The 19548-nt window shown below is 35.2% G+C and overlaps 1 protein-coding gene across 10 annotated transcripts in view; it reads left to right on the top strand.

Annotated features, from left to right (window-relative positions):
• ITSN1 (intersectin 1) overlaps nucleotides 1–19548 on the top strand; it is a 322258-nt gene that overhangs the window by 191457 nt on the left and 111253 nt on the right. For all 10 annotated transcript variants that reach the window (XR_012474001.1, XM_074214064.1, XM_074214063.1 and 7 more), the window contains 3 exons: nucleotides 6912–7078; nucleotides 11078–11123; nucleotides 13114–13235. Coding sequence is in view for 9 of the 10 variants with exons in the window: in XM_074214064.1 (XP_074070165.1) it covers nucleotides 6912–7078; nucleotides 11078–11123; nucleotides 13114–13235 (335 nt within the window). In the remaining variant the exon portion in view is untranslated. The remainder of the gene's footprint in view (nucleotides 1–6911; nucleotides 7079–11077; nucleotides 11124–13113; nucleotides 13236–19548) is intronic.

The following is a 19548-nucleotide window of genomic DNA, read 5'->3' as shown; positions in this document are numbered from 1 at the left end:
TAGATCCATTCAGGGACTTGGATGGCAGCATAGAAGACAAATGAAATTTATTCATAGGAAAGCAAACAATGGCAAGGGGATTAGGGATCATGCCATACAAGGAACTAAGGATGTTTAACCTAGAGAAGAGAAAAGTTAAGAACATGTTTGTACTTTTCAAGTATTTGAAGAATCTGTGGAGTTATTAAATTTTTTCTTCTTGGCCACAGAGAGTAGAATTTGGAGAAATGAGAGCAAAGGGTTGAAGCTGCAGAAATGAATATTTCAGTTTGACATAAACAAAAGCTCCAGAATAAGTAGAGCTTTCTAAAATAACATGAAAAGGGACAGCTAGTGGCACAGTGGATAGAACACCAGCCCTGGAGTCGGGAGGACCTGAGTTCAAATGTGGCCTGACACTTGACAATTACCTAGCTGTGTGACCCTGGGCAAGTCACTTAACCCATTGCCTTAAAAAAACCAAAACCAACCAACCAAACAAACAAACAATGAAAATAACATGAAAACCCTTCACTTTAAGGTTTTCAAATAAATGCTGAATGACCACTTCTTAGCTTGAATTCTGAAGAAAATATTTTTGGGTCAGGTCTGGGATTTGACTAGATGTCCTCTTGCATCACTTCAAGTTATGATATTCTATAATAATGTAAACCAAGTTAGATAAGTTAGGTCAAAAGAACCCATTGTGGACCGGAATTGAATTGTTCATATCGACTGGATGTCTATGCTAATAGCTACTTTCTGACTAGTTCACTTTGGTGTGGCAAAGTTTCAACTACTATTTAAGCTTCAGTGCGCTGTACAATTAATGTTTTTTTCCATAAATGTGTAAGCTTTCAACCAAAGCTTCTATACTCCACACTTATACTAATTAGTATATTTCATTGTTGGCATTATATCAGCATTAGTTTTTTTTGTTTGTTTGTTACTAAGTGTTAAGTGTCTGAGACTGGATTTGAACTCAAGTCCTCCTGACTGCAGGGCCGGTGCTCTATCCACTGTGCCACCTAGCTGCTCCTCAGTATTAGTTTTTTTTTTTTTAAATGTCATCTGAAGTATGTATTTGTTTCCACAGTTTACAAATGAGTTAATTTACCTCCATTATTACTATGTGTAAATTTATCGGTTTGCTGGGTTCTTCATTTATAATGTGAGTTTCATAGAATAAACAACAACTTACCATTCTTAACACTTCTTCAGACAAAGAGCCTAAAAGAGATATATGAAGCAAAGAATATCAGGGCAGGAAATAGCATTAGATTAATTTCGGATTCTACCAAATCCAAATTGGACACTACCAGGTTTGGTTAATATTGTCAAGGATATATTCCACTTATAAAAATAACCCCAAAGGTTGTGTCACCAAAAGAAAACAATTTTAACTATATCATTAGGGTTAATCAGTATTTCTTTGCTTGGACAATAGGATTTACTTTTCAGATATTTGTGAGGCTCTTGCTTACTTATGTATAGTAAAATCTTCTGTAAGATTGAGATGCTTCTGAGTGTGATTTGGAACTGGTTAAATGACCAGACTGAAAGAATAGTAATTAAGAGCTCTATGGCAATTTGGTGAGAGTTCTTGATTGGGGTATCCTGGGATTCTTCTTTGGCCTTCTGCTTTTTTTTTGAAACATCTCTGCCAGTGACTTGGGTGAGGGTATCCTTCTCAAATTTCTAGGTAACCCAAAGCTGGTAGGGAGAGCTTAACATATTGGATAGCAGTAAATATCCAAAAACCTTGCCTGACTAAAACAATGGACCTCTCTCAAATAAGATGAAATTTAATAGAAATTAATGTGAACCTACTGAGTCTATTCCCTGAAGAGGTCATGAAAAAGGGTATAAACATCACTTATACAAAAATATTCATAGCAACACTGTGGTAGCAAAAAATTGAACATTGAGTGAATGTTCATCCATTGGGAATGGCTGAACAAATTGTGGTATATGTATGTTGTAGAACACTATTATTCTATTAGAAACCAGGAGGGATGGGAATTCACAGAATCCTGAAAGGATTTGCATGAACTGATGCTGAGTGAGATGAGCAGAACCAGAAAAACACTGTATACCCTAAAAGCAATATGGGGGTGATGATCAACCTTAATGGACTTGTTCATTCCATCAGTGCAACAATCAGGGACAATTTTAGGGTATCTGCAATGGAGAATACCATCTGTATCCAGAGAAAGAACTGTGGAGTTTAAACCAAAGACTATTACCTTTAATTTAATTTTTTTTAAAAAAGGTATCTTATTATGTAATTTTGCCATCTCTTATATTTTTTCCCTTAAGGAAATGATTTCTCTCTCAATATATTCAATTTTGATAAATGTATAACATGGAAATAATGTAAAGACTATTAAATTGCCTTTTGGGGGGAGTGGGGAGGGAGAAACAAGATTAGGGGAACGATTGTAAAATTCAAAAAACAATAAAAAAAGAAATTAATGTGAACTACTGCTTCTGGGTTCAAAAAAACCCAACTTCACAAATACAGATAGATAGATGGTGAAGCATCACTTTGTTCAAAAAAGATCTGAGGGTTTTAGTGAACTAACTGCAAGCTCATTATGCATCAAGAATGAGGAATATGCATCAAGAACCTGACTGAGAGGAGGAGGTTTATTGTTGAGAATTTTGGATAAACATGGTAATTAGGATTTTAGATCAGATATGTATTGAACTAGATAGTCTCTGTGATTTCTTCTTTTAAATAATGCAGATCCTTAGAAGATGAAATTCCTGGAAGGTGGAGAGGGATTAGTTTGGATTGTGTGTTTGTGTGTGTGTGTGTGTGTGTGTGTGTGTGTGTGTGTGTGTGTGTGTGTGTGTGTATTCCAAATATAAATTCCAAAGTGGTCTTTTTACTATTTTGTAAACACACACACACACACACATACACACACACACACACACACACACACACACACACACACACACACACACATCTATAATGTTTATATATCTATAATGTTTACAAAATAGTGAAAAGACCACTTTGGAATTTTACAGTTTCAAGTAAAGAAAATATAAACAGGATCATGTGGGATTTCTGTTTTATTATCTCTCAAAATGATCACTTAGTCATTAACCAATGCTTTGTTGTTGATGTTTTTTGGAAATAAAATTTCTTGAAATTTTCCATGATAGTTCTGAGGTTAATTAAGATACTCCTTAAAATTCATAATAGATTATTTGCATTTTAATGCTAAGTGTGGGTCTGCACATGTCTGGAACATTTCAGATGAAGCAACAAGGCCTTAACATATTTTCACTCTCCTTTGTTTCTTGTGTGGCACAATTTAAGTTCAATCAGAGTTCAAGTTTCAGTAATTTTTCAAAGTAGTTTTTGAAAGTAGCTTCAAAATTTTAGATTCTCCTTCCTTAGGTAAATATGATTGCCAAGAAACCTTTATGAACATGGCTCTTTGTAAGGAATAATTATTGGGGAGCTTGCATTTTTTTTAAAAGAGGGAATTATGAAATGAAAGGTCAGAATTACAGGGAATCAAAAGGAATCCTGTGGGGTAAAAAAGAGATTTACCTCATTGAAAATTTCCAACTTAGATCTGCTCTGTGCTTGAAAATGTTTTTCTAAAGTAATTGTATGTGGGAGGGTTGGACACTAAGTTAGAGAAGAGTCTCCTGTTTCTCCTAGAACACTTGGAGGACCTTCTTGCTGAATAGATACCTTTATCAACATTGGTGGCAGATCCCAAACATGTGAAATAGTCTGTTTTTCAAAGGAGGATGTTTTTAGGAAGCAATTTCTTCTGCCCTGCCTCTGATGTATATTGACTTTGTGACCCTGGGCAAGTCCCATAATATTTTTGTGGGGAGGGGGTGGTAAGGCAGTAGGATTAAGTGACTTGCCCAGGGTCACACAGCTAAGTAATTATTGTTTGGGGTCGGATTTGGAACTTGGGTTCTCCTGACTCCAGGGCTGTTGCTACATTCACTGTGCCACCTAGTTGCCCATCCATAACCTTATTTTTTTTTTGTGATTTTATTTAAGGCAATGGGGTTAAAGTGACTTGCCCAAGATTGTATAGCAAGGTGATTATTAATGTCTGAGGCTGGATTTGAATTCAGGTCCTCCTGACTTCAGGGCCATTGCTCTAACCACTGTATCACCTAGCTTCCCCCATCCATAACTTTTTAATAAACTAGGAAACTCATAAAATTATAGGTTGTACCCTCTTCCCCTTCTCTCATGATGGCAGACAATCCCCCCCCCCCCCCCAAGACACCAAAGGTAAAGAAGGTCAGAAAGGAAAAAATGGAAAGAAGGCCAAAAAGGAGGCTATAGCTGAAAAGATGGTAGAGAAAAAAACCTTGAAAGCTTTGCAATCCCAACTCAGTCCTGGTCCAAGGGATCAGCAGATACTCCAGGTCTGCAATGTATTCCCTCTGAGCCATGTGTAAGTGGAAATATACTGTACCAAAAACCCGGATTGAAAGGAAAAAGAAAGACAGGGTGCCTGCTGTTATCTCAAAGCCAGTCGTTACTGATAAAAACAGAGCAACCCGAGTAGTAAAGATCCACAAAATGCCCAAGTATCACCCTACTGGCAATGAACCTAGAAAACTCCTAAGTCATGGCAAAAAGCTCTTCAGTCAACACATGAGGAAACTTTGGGCTCGCATCACCTCAGGCACAGATCAGGCTCACTAGCAGCCACAAGGCCAAGTGAGTGGTTTTCCTGAAGCAGCTGGCTAGTGATTTGCTACCAGTGGCAGACCTCTGTCCATTATGTCTTCCTCTGAGAAGGACTCTTAAGAAATTTGTCATTGCCACCTCCACTAGGGTTAACCTTTCTGGTGTAAAAATTCCAACTCCTCTTACTGTTGCTTACTTTAAAGAAGAAAAGGCTCCGTAAACCTAGACACCAAGGAGAGATTTTTGACAGAGACAGAAAGATAGATATGAGATTACAGAGCAGTGCAAGGCTGATCAGAAAGCAGATCCTACTTAAAATCAAGAAAATTCCTCAGCTCTGGGGCTACCTGTATATTCTGTATTCTCTCCCTCCAGTGGAGGGAGTTTTAAATGCCTTGCAGAAAACTCCTATTAAAATATTTGGAGAACACTATTGTTCTATTAGAAACCAGGAGGGCTGGGATTTCAGGGAAACCTGGAGGGATTTGCATGAACTGATGCTGAGTGAGATGAGCAGAACCAGAAAAACACTGTCCACCCTAACAGCAACATGGGAGTGATGTTCAACCTTGAAGGACTTGCTCATTCCATCAGTGCAACAATCGGGAACAATTTTGGGCTGTCTGCAAAGGAGAGTGCCATCTGTGTCCAGATAAGGAGCTGTGGAGTTTGAACAAAGTACAAGGACTATTCCCTTTAATTTAGAAAAAAAAAAACAGATATCTTATTGTCTGATCTTGTTACCTCTGAGAATTATGTTCTCTTTAAGGATATGATTTCTCTCTCATCATACCCAATTTGGATCAAGGTACAACATGGAAACAAAGTAAAGACTGACAGAGTGCTATCTGTGGGGTGGGGGTGGGAGGAGGGAAGCAAGATTGGGGGAAAATTGTAAAACTCAATATCTTTAATAAAAATAAATTAAAAAATAAATAAGCAAAAAAAAAATAAAAAATAAAATATTTGGAATAGGGGCGGCTAGGTGGTGCAGTGGATAAAGCACCAGCCCTGGTGTCAGGGGTACCTGGGTTCAAATCCAGTCTCAGACACTTAATAATTACCTAGCCGTGTGGCCTTGGCAAGCCACTTAGCCCCATTTGCCTTGCAAAAAAAAAAAAAACCAACTAAAAAATATTTGGAATAGCGAAAAAAAAAGATTATAAGTTGTACCAAGAGACCTACAGTATTATATGATGATCAACTGTGAATTACTTAGCTATTTTTGGCAAAACACTGATCGAAGACATTTCTGAAGGACTTATGAAAAATGCTATCCATCTCCTGAGAAAGAACTGATTGAGTCTGAATGCATCTCAATGCATTCTATTTCTTTATTTTTCTTGGGAGTTTTTAATGTTGTTTTAATAACATGGCTACCATGGAAATGTGTTTTGTATGACTGAATAAATATATAATATCTAATTTCTTGCCCACTCAGTGAGAGGGAAGGGGAGGGATGGAGACAATTTGGAACTCAAATTTTTTTTAAGTGAATGTTAAAATTGTTTTTACATGTAATTAGAGGGAAATAAAATATTGAGTTATAAAAACTATTAGTAAAAAAGACTATAGGTTATGGAGAAGTTTCCATCTTGCATTGGTAGAGAGAATTGTTTCATTTGGGAGTATGTCCTATGTCAGTGAAATTACTCAGCTATTCTAACTCACTTATTCTCTACTGAATCTTCAGTTCATACATCATAGATGTAAAGGAGGTACTTTGTTGTAACCAACACCTTAAGAAATACCCTTGTAGCGACCAAGTTGAGCTTTGGGATTTTTACTAGTTTCTTTTTATTTGATTCTATAGTTTCATGTATATAAATATCTAATAAGCACCTTTCGCATTTGGCTTCTATCCAACAAACAGTGAAAGAATTCTTTAATAAATTCCATTATGTCCACATGTAATCTCTGTAGTAGGAATGAAAAACAATTTTGCTTTAACCTAGGGATGCTTTAGATAGAATTTTCTTTTCTACTGCCCAAATTTTACAGTTCTTTAAATAATAAATTAATTGAAACCTGTGAATTGAAATTAATTGATCTTGTTGTAGCACGTTCTTGTTTCTAATGTAAGTTTAATGTCTACTATTATTACACTTTGCCATTTGTGTACTATATTACCTTATTGTATAATATATACCTTATTGATTACAGAAGGCCCAATTGTTATGATCTATATTTTAATAGGATTTCTTAGAAGTTAAACTCTATTTTGTCATCATTTTTTCTCCACCAGAATATATTGCCATGTACACTTATGAGAGTTCTGAACAAGGCGATTTAACCTTTCAGCAAGGTGATGTGATTTTGGTTACGAAGAAGGATGGTGATTGGTGGACAGGAACAGTGTCTGACAAATCTGGAGTTTTTCCTTCTAACTATGTGAGACTTAAAGACTCAGAGGTAAATTCTTATTAACTTGCTATTCAGACTCTTTCTATTCCTCCTTTATAGTCACTTTAAGGATTTGAAAGTGGAATTAATGATATAAAATCCTTTTCAAGAATGTTAATGGGGGTGATAGTCAACCTTAATGAACTTGCTCATTCTGTCAGTGCAATAATTAGGGACAATTTTAAAGTACCTGCGACAGAGAATACCATCTATATCCAGAGAAAGAACTGTGGAGTTTAAACAAAGACCAAAGTCTATTACCTTCAGTTTTTTTTTCAAAATAAGTGTCTTTTGTACTACATAATTTTGCCATCTCTAATATTTTATTTTCTCCTCAAGGAGATGATTTCTCTCACAGTACATTCAATTTTGATCAATATATAGCATGGAAACAATGTAAAGATTATCAGACTGCCTTCTGTGGGGGGATGGGGGAGGAAAGGGAGGGTGGGATGGAAAATTATAAAATTCAAAGCCTTATAGAAAATGATAGGTTGAAACTACTATTGTATATATTTGGAAAAAATAAAATATTAATTTAAAAATGTTAATGTGGGGTGGCTAGGTGGCACAGTGTTTAGAGCACCAGCCCTGGAGTCAGTAGTACCTGAGTTCAAATCTGGCCTCAGACACTTAATAATTACCTAGCTGTGTGGCCTTGGGCAAGCCACTTAACCCTATTGCCTTGCAAAAACCTAAAAAAAAATGTTAATGTAAAGATTATCAGACTGTACCCGGTGGGGGGGGGTTAGGGGGAGTGAAGCAAGATTGGGCAAAAAATTGTAAAATTTAAAAAATGATAAAAAAAGAATGTTATTAAGTTTTAGAGCAAGAAAATGAAGATAGTGTTAAATATAATTGTTTGAGATTTTTATCTGATATCATTGATTCCTTGATTCCCTTAAAAGTTTTAGTAATAAAACCAAATACACCGACTGAATTAGGCTGTCCCATACATACAAAGAGGGCAGCTAGATGGAATAGTAGATAAGAGTCCCAGGACTAGAGTCAGGAAGACTCCTCTTCCGGAGTTCAAATCTAGCCTCAGTCACTTAAACCTGTTTGTCTCAATTTCTCATCTATAAAATGAGCTGGAAAAGGAAGTGGCAAACAACTCAAGTATTTTTGCCAAGAAACCTCAAATGAAGTTACAAAGAGTTAGACATGACTGAAATGATTAGACATGATATGGAGTATATGAAGATAAATTGTAATAACACTTAATTTGCCCTATTACAAAGCATTGCATATTAATGTTTTAATCTTCCTAATTGTTTTGAATGTCCTAGGAATGTTTGCCTTTCATTACTTTGACAATATGTTGTCAAATTAAAATAGAAACTAGGGACCATTACACCACTAAACTATACCACGTATCAACATGTTCTGTATTTGATAGCATTTTTATTCATTTTAAATATTTCCTAATTACATTTTAATCTGGTTTCACAGTACTTGGAAATAATTTAATATCTCTGATATAAAGCATTCATACCTGTTTAGAGATTGTTCAAACTAAATAAATAAATAAAAATAAAACAAATAGAAAATTAAAAGGAAATGGAAATAAAATTGTTTAAACTTATTTATATGTGTCAGGTTATGGAAAGTCTCTCACTGATCACAATAAAGAGTTGTAAAGTGAATGATTTTATATATTTGACCAGACCCATACATCCTTTTTACTTATCTATTAAATTGACTTAAATGCTGCCATTGTTTTTTAATAGAAAGCAACTTTTCAAGAAGTATCAGTTGCTTATTAAGGTAATCCACTGCACATAAACAGAATACACAGGAATTTCTTTTTCACTGGCCATCATTTCCATCATCTATTCCATTGCAGCTGTTTAACCTTGCCCTCTCTCCTCCCACTTTTTCAACTAATGGACAGGAAGAGACCTTTAAAACAGATTTGAAAAGCTGAAACCATCTGTGACTCTACATGGGTTGAGAAGAATATTTTGATCTTCCCTGAGCTCATAGTAAGTTTGAAAACAAGCCAGGGAAAGGCTTTAGATGTGTTCTATATCTATTCTGCTGTAGTCTTTTAAAAATTATTTTCTTTGTGCATTATTGTGACAGCTTCTGGCATTTAAGTGTATCTATTGAAAGCATTATTGTAATGATAATCAAATGAACATCATTACTGTACGACAAATTATTCTTCCCACAATTCCCAAGAATTCCTGAAAATTTCCATCCACTTTCAGAGGAAAATACTACTGAACTTTGAATTTAGTGGAAGTATTTTTTCCACTCTCTTTATTTTTCTTGATTTATTATTATTGTTATTGTTGTTATTGCAACATGGCTAATATGAAAACGTGTTTTGCATGATTTTATATTTATAATGGGTATCATGTTTCTTGCCTTTTTAATTGATGGGGGAGGGAAAGAAGAATTTGGATCTGAAAATAAAAAAAAATCTGGTGTTGTATCCTCCAGATATGACAAGGAAGAATTGAACTTTACCTCAAGCAGTGTGGTTAGGTTCAGTGAAAAAAAACAACATATAAATGTTATTTCAATGAAAAGACACTAAAAATTACATTATATTATGGCAAAATCAAGAATTTTTTGCAAGTTTAAAAAGCCTATACCTGCAGGGTCAAAATTGGTTGATTTTTGCCTTGTAATCTTGCATTTTCTGCAAGTTGAGGGAAAGGCAGTGAATAGTATTTAATCTATTGCTTTTCCTTCAAGATATTCTTTAGGTGCTATCAGAACATATAGTAATAACTGGTATTTAAAGTACTTTACTTGCTTTATATCCCCCCCTGAATAACTCCCTACTCACTTGTAATATTCATGTTCCTGCATAAAGTTCTTCATCCTCTTTTTCTCTAGAGATCACCTCTTAATTTTTCTTGTACAGTGATTGTCTACTAGAATTTTTATTGAATTTGTGGCTTGCTTTTTGTGGATATAGCTAGTCCATAAAATACTTAATGGATTCTGTCTTGATTAGAAACCCTTATTCTGAGGGGCAGCTAGGTGGCACAGTGAATAGAGCACTGGCCCTGGAGTCAGAAGGACTGGAGTTCAAATCCAGCCTCAGACACTTAATAATTACCTAGCTCTGTGACCTTGAGCAAGCGACTTAACCCTTTGCCTTGCAATAAAAGAAAAATAGAAACCCTTATTCTGTTCTAGTCATTCTCTGAGCTGGTATTGAGCCTTTCCTTGATTACTTGTAATTTTGATCCTCAGTACTTAAGTACTTTATTAGATATAAAATTAGAGCCATTAGAGTGCATATAGGTCGTTAGTTAACAAAATGTTAGCAAAGACATAGTAGATTTTTAGATCCAAATGTTTGCTGGAAATAATTTCAGTCATTCAGAATAATGGAGACAAAACTCTGAAAGCACAATAAGAAGTTTCAGTACTAATGCAAAAGAAAACTATTCTATTTTTTCCTTTTTATTTTTTTATCTTAATTGGGTTATCAGAGCACTTTTGAATTACACTTTTTTCATAAGATGACAGATTTTTCTGGTTTCAAGAGTGACAGCAATGCAAAAGAAATTAATTTGTGTTAAAGAAGACTAACTCCCTTTAGTCTATAGCTATTCATGGAATAGAAAAGAAGTTGAACACTGAAACTTTTTTCCACTATGTGGTAATAGACCTTGTCTTTCCTCATCTTATAATAATTTACATTAAAATGAAGTGTTTAGATCTATTTTAAAATAGTATTCTCAAGGAAAATATATCTACACCTTGTTCTCGAGGGCCAAGGTTTCTTCTCTCACCATAACTTGAATCCTCTGAAACATAATGGAGTCACAAAGCTTACACTGTATCTTCTCTGGGACAATGTCTTAAAAATCTGTCAAAAAAAATGGTTCTTTAGGTGTTTTTCATTGGTAGAGGGAGTTTCCCCAATAAGCCAATGAAATTGTTGATTTGCTTTCTCCTCCCATCCTCTCCCTCTTATGAAAAAAATATTGGGATGAGGAGGATACAGAGGTTATATAAAATTTATCTTTCCTTCTGTTTTAGGCTCCTGGAACTACTGGAAAAGCAGGGAGTTTAGGAAAGAAACCTGGTAAGTTTTAAGTTCTAGTATTTATTTTTAAATATTTTCAATTTAAGTGATAATTGATCCTAGTCATGAAAAGCTTAGAACAAAAACAAAGGAAACTTTTCCTCAGACATTTCCTTATCCATCTCTGTTTTTCTAGGAATTTATAAGAATTATTTATGTTAAGAAAGATTGTTATTGTGCCATAAGCCCCTTTTGAAAAGGAAAACTATAAAATGGCAGTAGGTGTAAAAAAACTCTTGTAATAGTAAAGAAATATATGGCTTCATGATGATGAAAGGGGTCTTTATGGGGCAAACAGATTGCAGGTGCTTGGTGATTTCACAGTCACACATATTTCTGAGAGGATCTGATCATGCTCATCCAACACAACAAAAGAGCCTAGTTGTCATAAGGATGGGTTGTGAGTAAGAACAAGTTTATTTTAGAGATATCAGGTGATTTCTTTCTCATCTATTGAAGGTGCAAAATGACAGTAATTTTTCTGTCTTCATATGGTTTCTGGTTGGTATGAATCATACTTTTGGAATTAAAGATATTACAAATAATTCTTGAAAGAGAACAAGTACACGAAAAATCCCTCTGTACATGAAGGGATTTTTACAACACACATACTTATCTCCCATGATGTATTTTGGTGTTCTGTTGAATGGCTATTAGAAGATACATTATTTTTTTCTGAGAGACAGAGGATTTTCTGTGAGGCAAGAAAAAGTAAATAATCAATCACTGTGGATTTTCACTTAAGCTCTAGAAATTTGGCCCAGGACATTGATTAGCAAATAAGCTTTATCTCCAAGTTTGACCCTGCTGAGAATAACAATAATTCTAGAGTGTCTAAGTGCTTTTATATTTGTTGTCTAAATGAGTTTAAACTTTCACTGAAACCTTCCTTGGGTTGGTGAGCTGGGTGAAGCAAAGTTGGTGGCAGATTGCATCCTGCAGGGGCCAGCTTCTTTTAAGAAAGAGAACATTGGAAGCCAAATAGGTCACCACTTTGGATTTTGTCCATCCTGAAAAACTCTTCTAATCTAAAGACCTTCAGCAGTTTTCCTGATGAGAGCCTGGAGAATCCTTATTGCTTTCTCTCCAAGCCCCAAGCAGAGTCATCTGTGCTTTTATTTAGCTTTACAGTGGTATGAGCATTTCCATGGCAACAGTTTTAACCTGTAAATGTACAATGGGGAATTATGGAAGCTATGATAATTCCTCCTTAGTTTGAGCAGGGAAGGAGAAAATCCTGTCATGGGCCAGGGCATTTTTTCTGGCAGACTTCAGTCCAAAGGGGACAGGGGAATAGACAAGTTTGGTCTGTACTGCGTCTGGAGGCTGAGAGTGATTATAGATGTGCCAGTGTTCACTGAAAGGAAGATTTTGCTGCTTTTCTTCTCTAAACCTGCAATGCCAATAAAAACTAATTTTCAGAACTGTTCTGTTGAAATTTTTCCTTTGAGATTTTAACATTCAGGAGAAGTATAGAACTCTGTGTGTGTGTGTGTGTGTGTGTGTGTGTGTGTGTGTGTGTGTGCGCGCGCGCTACATTGTTAACTTTTGGGTTCTTCCCACCCGAAGTCAGAAGATTGTATCTCCATAGACTACAAATTGATTAGTAGAAAAATGTCTTCCCTAAAGAAAAGGATCATAAAGGGATACTGAAAATTTAGATTTTTAAAACCAGCTTTTAGAGACTAAGCTGATTTGTAAGAAGATAAAATCTCTCTCTTCCTAGATTCAAAAAATGAAAAACTCTTCCATCTTTTTTGTTTGTTTTGTTTGTATAGAATCATAGAATCCATCGACTGGGACAGGGCCTTAGGAAGTGTGATGAACCTTCACACCTAACTGGCACATGAGGGGATAATGACCAAGGAAGTCTTCTAATTGCTTTAATATTAAACCAACCTAACAAATTATTTTTAATGCTATCTATGCACAAGCCAAAGGTAATGCTAGATTCACTCCAATAACAATGAGTCACTCTTTTTATTTTCAGAAATTGCCCAAGTTATTGCATCTTATACTGCTACTGGCCCTGAACAACTTACCCTGGCACCTGGACAGCTAATTTTAATCCGAAAGAAGAATCCAGGAGGATGGTGGGAAGGAGAACTTCAAGTTAGTTACTATATCATTTATGTAAAATATCATGTTCTAATTCTAACACATAAAATGCCAAAGAGAGAACACTAATAAGTGTATGTTCTTCTTCAAGTGCCCATACATTTTAAAGGTGGAACTTTGAGCTCTAAAATAGGAAATCATCTTTCTATAAATTTCAGAATCAAATTATCCTGTATTCTGAGCAGCTTGTATACTTCCTCCCTACTAATCCAGAGGGATTCAGGACTGATTCAGGCAAAAATTTGAAGTCAGCAAAGTTTGTCTTTGGAAGCACATTCCTATGCATTTCCTTCCTCCTCTTCGTGGTGGGGTTGGAAAGATTCCTTTATTTGGAATCAGAAGACCTTAGATTAATTTGTCTTAGCTCTTTTTTAGCTGTGTAATGTTGAATGAGTCACTTAACCTCTCACTTTAACCTTAGTTTCTTTTTCTTTAGAAGTACTTTATAGTGTAACTTTGAATTGAAATAATGAAAATGAAATAAATTTAATGTGAAAAATCTTAAAGCACATAGAAATATTAGCTATCACTATGATTATTATTGTTATTATTACTAATTTCTTTCCTCTCATGCTCCTTCTAAGATGTCTAGTTTTGGTTTTAAAAACACACACATACATGCACACACAACAGCATCCATCTCTTTTTTTCCAATAAAGAGACTTTCAATTTAATGCATATTTATCTAGTACCTACTAAATATAAGGCACTGTGTTGAGTACTGATAAGAATACAAAAGAGGAATATGATAAGGTCCCTGCCCTTATGGAGCATTCAGTCTAGAACGATAAAATAGAATGCGTATAAAAGCAATTTTAATACAAAGGAGTGTATGAGAGATGCAGATATAGCATAAAGCGTTATGAGGAAGACTAATGTGTTGGCTTGCAAGCCTTGTTTGATAAGCATTCAAATTTTAGTCACATAGTATAGTAAATTTCTTTGGTGAGAGAGACTTAATAGTTTCAGAATAAAGTAGGGGGTACAGAATGGATGTCAGCCAGCATTCCCTCCAGTAGTAATTGTACAATTACTGAAGTTCCTGGATCATCACCCTGAACATCCCAAACCTATGATTCCTAATTCCTGGTGGGGCTTGTCAGTATATGCCACTGGGAATATAAAATGAAGCTCCAAGTGATTCAAAAGCTCCCTCATAGGGAGAAACTCTTGACCCAGCCTAGGGACTTTATCGTTGTCTCACATTATGATATTGAGTATGACCTTGTGAAACAGCTCCGGAGAAAGGTCTTTGTTGTAGTTGTTATCTGTTTGCTCTATCTCTGAGGGAAGAGGAAGCTGATATCTGGGAAAAAGAATAAACCAAAAGCAAAACTTAAGATGAACTTTTTCCCTGGGAGTTATTGAAACTGGGAAAGGATGGAAGGGCCTGTTATTGGTAACCTTGGACAAAGTAAATGTGTCTTTCACACTGGTAGCTTATGGAGCAAGTACAAGACTTAAGCCTTTTAAGTCACCTCACAAGCCAATAATCTACTGATGTTTTCTGTCATTCCCTCCTTTGGCATCTTACACCCACCTACATCAGTCAATGAATTTCTTTTACATATTTGCAACTGGGAATGTGCTAAGTGCTGGGGAGACAAAGATAAGAAAGAACAATCCCTGCTTCTCTAACAGAGAGCTAACAAAAGCATAATTGAGGTGGCTACGTGGCGCAGTGGATAGAGCACCAGCCCTGGAGTCAGGAGTACCTGAGTTCAAATCCGGCCTCAGACACTTAATAATCATCTAGCTGTGTGGCCTTGGGCAAGCCACTTAACCCCATTGCCTTGCAAAAAAAACCCCAAAAAATCCTAAAAAGCATATATATATAAAATATGTACAAAGTAAAATTTTATTTGAGGGAAGGGAGATACCTGCAGTCTGGTATAACTAAAAACAGTTTAACTTATAAATAATGCTGAAAAAATGCTTAAGTGTAATATATATATATATATATATATATATATATATATATATATCATATTATATATATATACATATATAAAACACAATATTTTCTGTTTATAATATACAGGAGCAACTGGGATAGTTCAACCATTTGCGATCCTGTAGTCTAAGCCAAAAGTGGTCCATTGTCCCAATTATGCCTTTGGTAGCTGATCCTATTGGTACAAAGAATTGGACTTCATGATTGAGGGCTGAATAATCCCAATGGAACTATTCTGTGCTATGCTTGAAGGGTTATTAAGGAAAATTCCATTAATAAAGAACACAAGAAGAGGGGAAAAGAGAAAGACAATAATGGGATTTTTTCCGTTATTAAAAATTTTAAATATTATTGTAATTTTTTGGATAGTTATCTAATTTGTTTACAAAAAATAAAAAGTTTGCAAGTCCAGACTGAAAGTGGAAAAGATAATTTAAAATAAAAGTATTTCTAAAACATCATACCATGGGAATCCTTGGTAACAAGAAGCAGAGGAGAGGTAGAGCTGTGCTGAAGCCAACTGGAACTGACTTAGATATTAAAATTTCAGGGTGAGCATTTACAGCTCAAAAATTGGTAAATGCTGCAAATCAGGTTTTGGTTTTTTGTTTTGTTCATTGTCTAGACTTGAAAGTGATGGAGAAAATGTTAATAATTCAAATTAAACTTAGAAGTGTGCTTAGCCAATGTGTTAAACATTGGTGCACCCCTAAGGGCTGAAGAAATATATGGTCTTTCTGGTTATATTGGCAGCTCCAGGTTGGTAGGTACCATGTCATTTATCTCTTTTCATTGACCACAGTCCCTATTATAGTGCAGGACGCACATACCAGATGCTCACTAAATACTTGTGGTATTGAATTAAATTTCAAGAAAAAAGATTTGACATTGATAAAATATGAATGTATCATTGGAAATTTTTAGATCTAAATAATTTTTTCTTTTTTTAAAATTTATTTAAGGCAATGGGGTTAAGTGACTTGACCAAGGTCACACAGCTAGGTAATTATTAAGTGTCTGAGGCCAGATTTGAACTCAGGTCCTCCTGACTCCAGGGCCAGTGCTCTAACCACTGTACCACCTAGTTGCCCCTTAGACCTAAAGAATTTTAAATTAAACTTAAAAGATTAGACTAGGCATGTCCAAATGTACCAACAGAGTGTAGTACTTTTATGCAAAGGGTGGAGTTTCCCCTCCTAATGCTATTTAATATAGACATGGGAAACCCAAAATATAATTGGAAAGTGTTGTTAATAACAACAACAACAATACTACTAATAATAACTATAACAATATGTTTAATCCAAGATTTTACTATACATGAGTAAAGTGTGAATGCCTCTCTAATGATTCAAGAGGATGAACTGGTCAGACAGGATGAGTATCAGTAATTTGAGTTGGAGACTACCAAGACATTTGCAAACCAGGAGCTCCTTGTAGAGAAGACCCTTACAGGAGGGAAGGAATTTCTCTTCCCTCCTTGATTGGCCCCATTACTTTGAAGAGAAGCTACTAGATTAGAAGGAGATAGTGCATTCAGTTGGGAGCAGAAGAGATCATTTTTTATCCCAGACTGTCAAAAATATTAAAAAAGATAGTCACCAGAAGGAGGAAACAGCTTCAAAAAACTTGACCCCTGCAATAGAGAGTTGGGATATAGAGAGGAGCTGAACCCAGTAACCTAATGTAAAGACCCTATGAAGTGTGGTAGCTAGGTGATGCAAAGCACTGGCCCAGGAGTCAGGAGGACCTGAGTTCAAACCTGGCCTCAGACACTTAATAATTACCTAGCTGTGTGACCTTGGGCAAGTCACTTAACCCCAGTGCCTTGCAAAAACCATACAAAGAAAAAACCTGGGAAGAATAAAAAATTTCCAAACTCAGGTCCCAGGGATTGTGATTTACCTTTATCCTACATATATCCCACACATTTCATTGCCATTATGCCCTAAGTTTGATCCCACTCTTTCCATGGATAGGTATGCATATTTGTGGGAGAGTTTTGCCTCAGTTTATGGGGGGTTTTTTTGGTAGTTTTCTTACTACTTCATAGTTAAGTTCTCTTAAGTAAATACTCATAGGAAAGTTCTCTTAGTAAATGCCTTTCCCCAGAGATAATTGCTTACTGGCTAACTGTTAAAGGAAAGAATACTAATGGGGGGTTCATAAATTATAGCATTAAGAATATAATGCCATGTACTTTGCCCTGGAAACTGAAGTTGCATGAACCATATATCTTTGGATCCATGCAAATTGCAAGGATTTCCGAGAGATGCTTATATATAGAGAGAGATTTTCAATATGTACAACAAACATGTCATGCTTAGAATATTTTTAATGGATCTGTGATTTCATTGATATCATTAGCTTCCGTGAAGAAATTCCCCCAACTAAAGCCAAATAAAAATTTCCCTGAGATATACAATCTTAGAATGCTACATGGAGCAATGAGATGGATGTTAAGCGATTTTTCCAGGACACATGTCCTAGCTTTGTCCAGTTCTCTAAGATTGTATATTCCAGAGAAATTGCTAGTCTACTTTCGTTATGAGAATTTCCTCATGAGGAGATCCTGACATCAATGAAATCAGAGGTCCAATTAAAAAAATTAGAAGCATGATATATACAAATAATAAATCTCTCTGTACATAAATGTCTCTCTGAAATTCTTACAATTTTGCACTTGTACTTATGGGATGGATCCCAAGTGATTACCCAGTGAATCACCCAATTATCTGAAACAAATTACTTAAGGGACCAATATGTCAGTAGTAATATTGTCATATGTATTCAAATGTGTTATATATAATCCATTTGATGGTCTACAAAGCTTTTTCCTTGCAACAAGCCAATAAGGTGGGTAGTGTAAGAGGTATTATCTCCATTTTAAATATGTGGAAACTGAGTCTCAGATGTTAAGTGATTTGTCCAAGGTTACATAGCTGGTAAGAGGTCAGACAGTCTTTTAATTCCAGATCTTCTCTTTCTAGTAGAAACATTCAATCAACATGCAAACTTTTATTAAGTGCTCCTTGTATAGTGTACATTGTATTAAGGACCATAAACAAGGAAAGACAAAAACAATATACACACTAATCTGAGAAAAGGCTCTATTTCTTATTTTTAACCTTCCAATAAGTTTATGAATTCAAAACAGAAATTATCCTTTTAATGAATTCAGATCATATCAAGATTAGCTATTTTGTAATTTAATTAATCAAAGATCACTTCAAACAACTAAAAATAAGAGTTCAAATCAAAACAACCTTGAGGTTCCAACTTGGGCCCCCCCAAAATTAGCAAAAGTGATAATAGATGTTAATAATCATTGTTGTATAAATCAGTGGGAAAGCATCACACTAATAGATTGTTGGTGAAATTGTGAAGAGGTTCAGCCATTCTGGAAAGAAATTTGGAATTATGCTCAGAAAGACACTAAAGAGATCCCACTACTTATTATATAATCTCAAAAATCTCAGTGATAAAGAAAGCCATATATATATTATATATATATTATATATATGTACACACTAACATTTTTGGCAGCACTTTTTGCAGTAGCAAAGAACTGGAAACAAAAGAAATGCCTTATGAGTTTGGTAATGATTATACAAATTTTTAAATTTGAGTATAACGGTATAAACTGTACCATAAGAAATGATGAATATGATGAATAGAGAGAAGCATGAGAAATCTTCTACAGACTTATTTGAAATAAAGTAAAGTCTATCAGGAAAACAATGTACACAATGACATGTAAATGAAAATAGCAACAAAATCCAAAGTTTGAATGCTGGGTAATTGTCATAACCAAGCTTAGTGCTGAAGAAGGGATGTGAAAATGTTCCTTTCTTTGTTCAGAGATGGTGTATGGACAAGAAAATTTATATGCAATCCTAACTCAGTTAATAAGTTGCTCAATTTTTTTTTAAGGCAATGGGGTTAAGTGGCTTGCCCAAGGCCACACAGCTAAGTAATTATTAAGTGTCTGAGGCTGGCTTTGAATTCAGGTACTCCTGACTCCAGGGCCAGTGCTCTATTCACTGTGCCACCTAGCTGCCCCCAAGTTGCTTAATTTTATTCAAGTCTCCATCTCCCTTCTGTTTCCTCCCTTCCAACTGTTACTCTCATAGAATGGCTCTGGAGGAAGAAAAAATATATTTGGAAAATAAAGTGATATAAAATCAAAAGACAAATTTTTTTAAAAAAAAAGAAATACAGTGTTCAGAGTAAGAGAAGTTAGCTTTTGATCTCTGCTTTGGTTAAACCACATCTAGGGCATTTTGTCTAAACACCACATTTTAGAATCAAATTGAACAAAATGGCGAGAAGATATAAAATTATACCATACAA

The sequence above is a fragment of the Macrotis lagotis genome, chromosome 1, assembly GCF_037893015.1.
Source record: "Macrotis lagotis isolate mMagLag1 chromosome 1, bilby.v1.9.chrom.fasta, whole genome shotgun sequence".
NCBI classification, from domain to species: domain Eukaryota; kingdom Metazoa; phylum Chordata; class Mammalia; order Peramelemorphia; family Peramelidae; genus Macrotis; species Macrotis lagotis.
The sequence above is the reverse complement of the archived record's forward strand: the minus strand, read 5'-3'. Positions and strand labels throughout refer to the sequence as shown.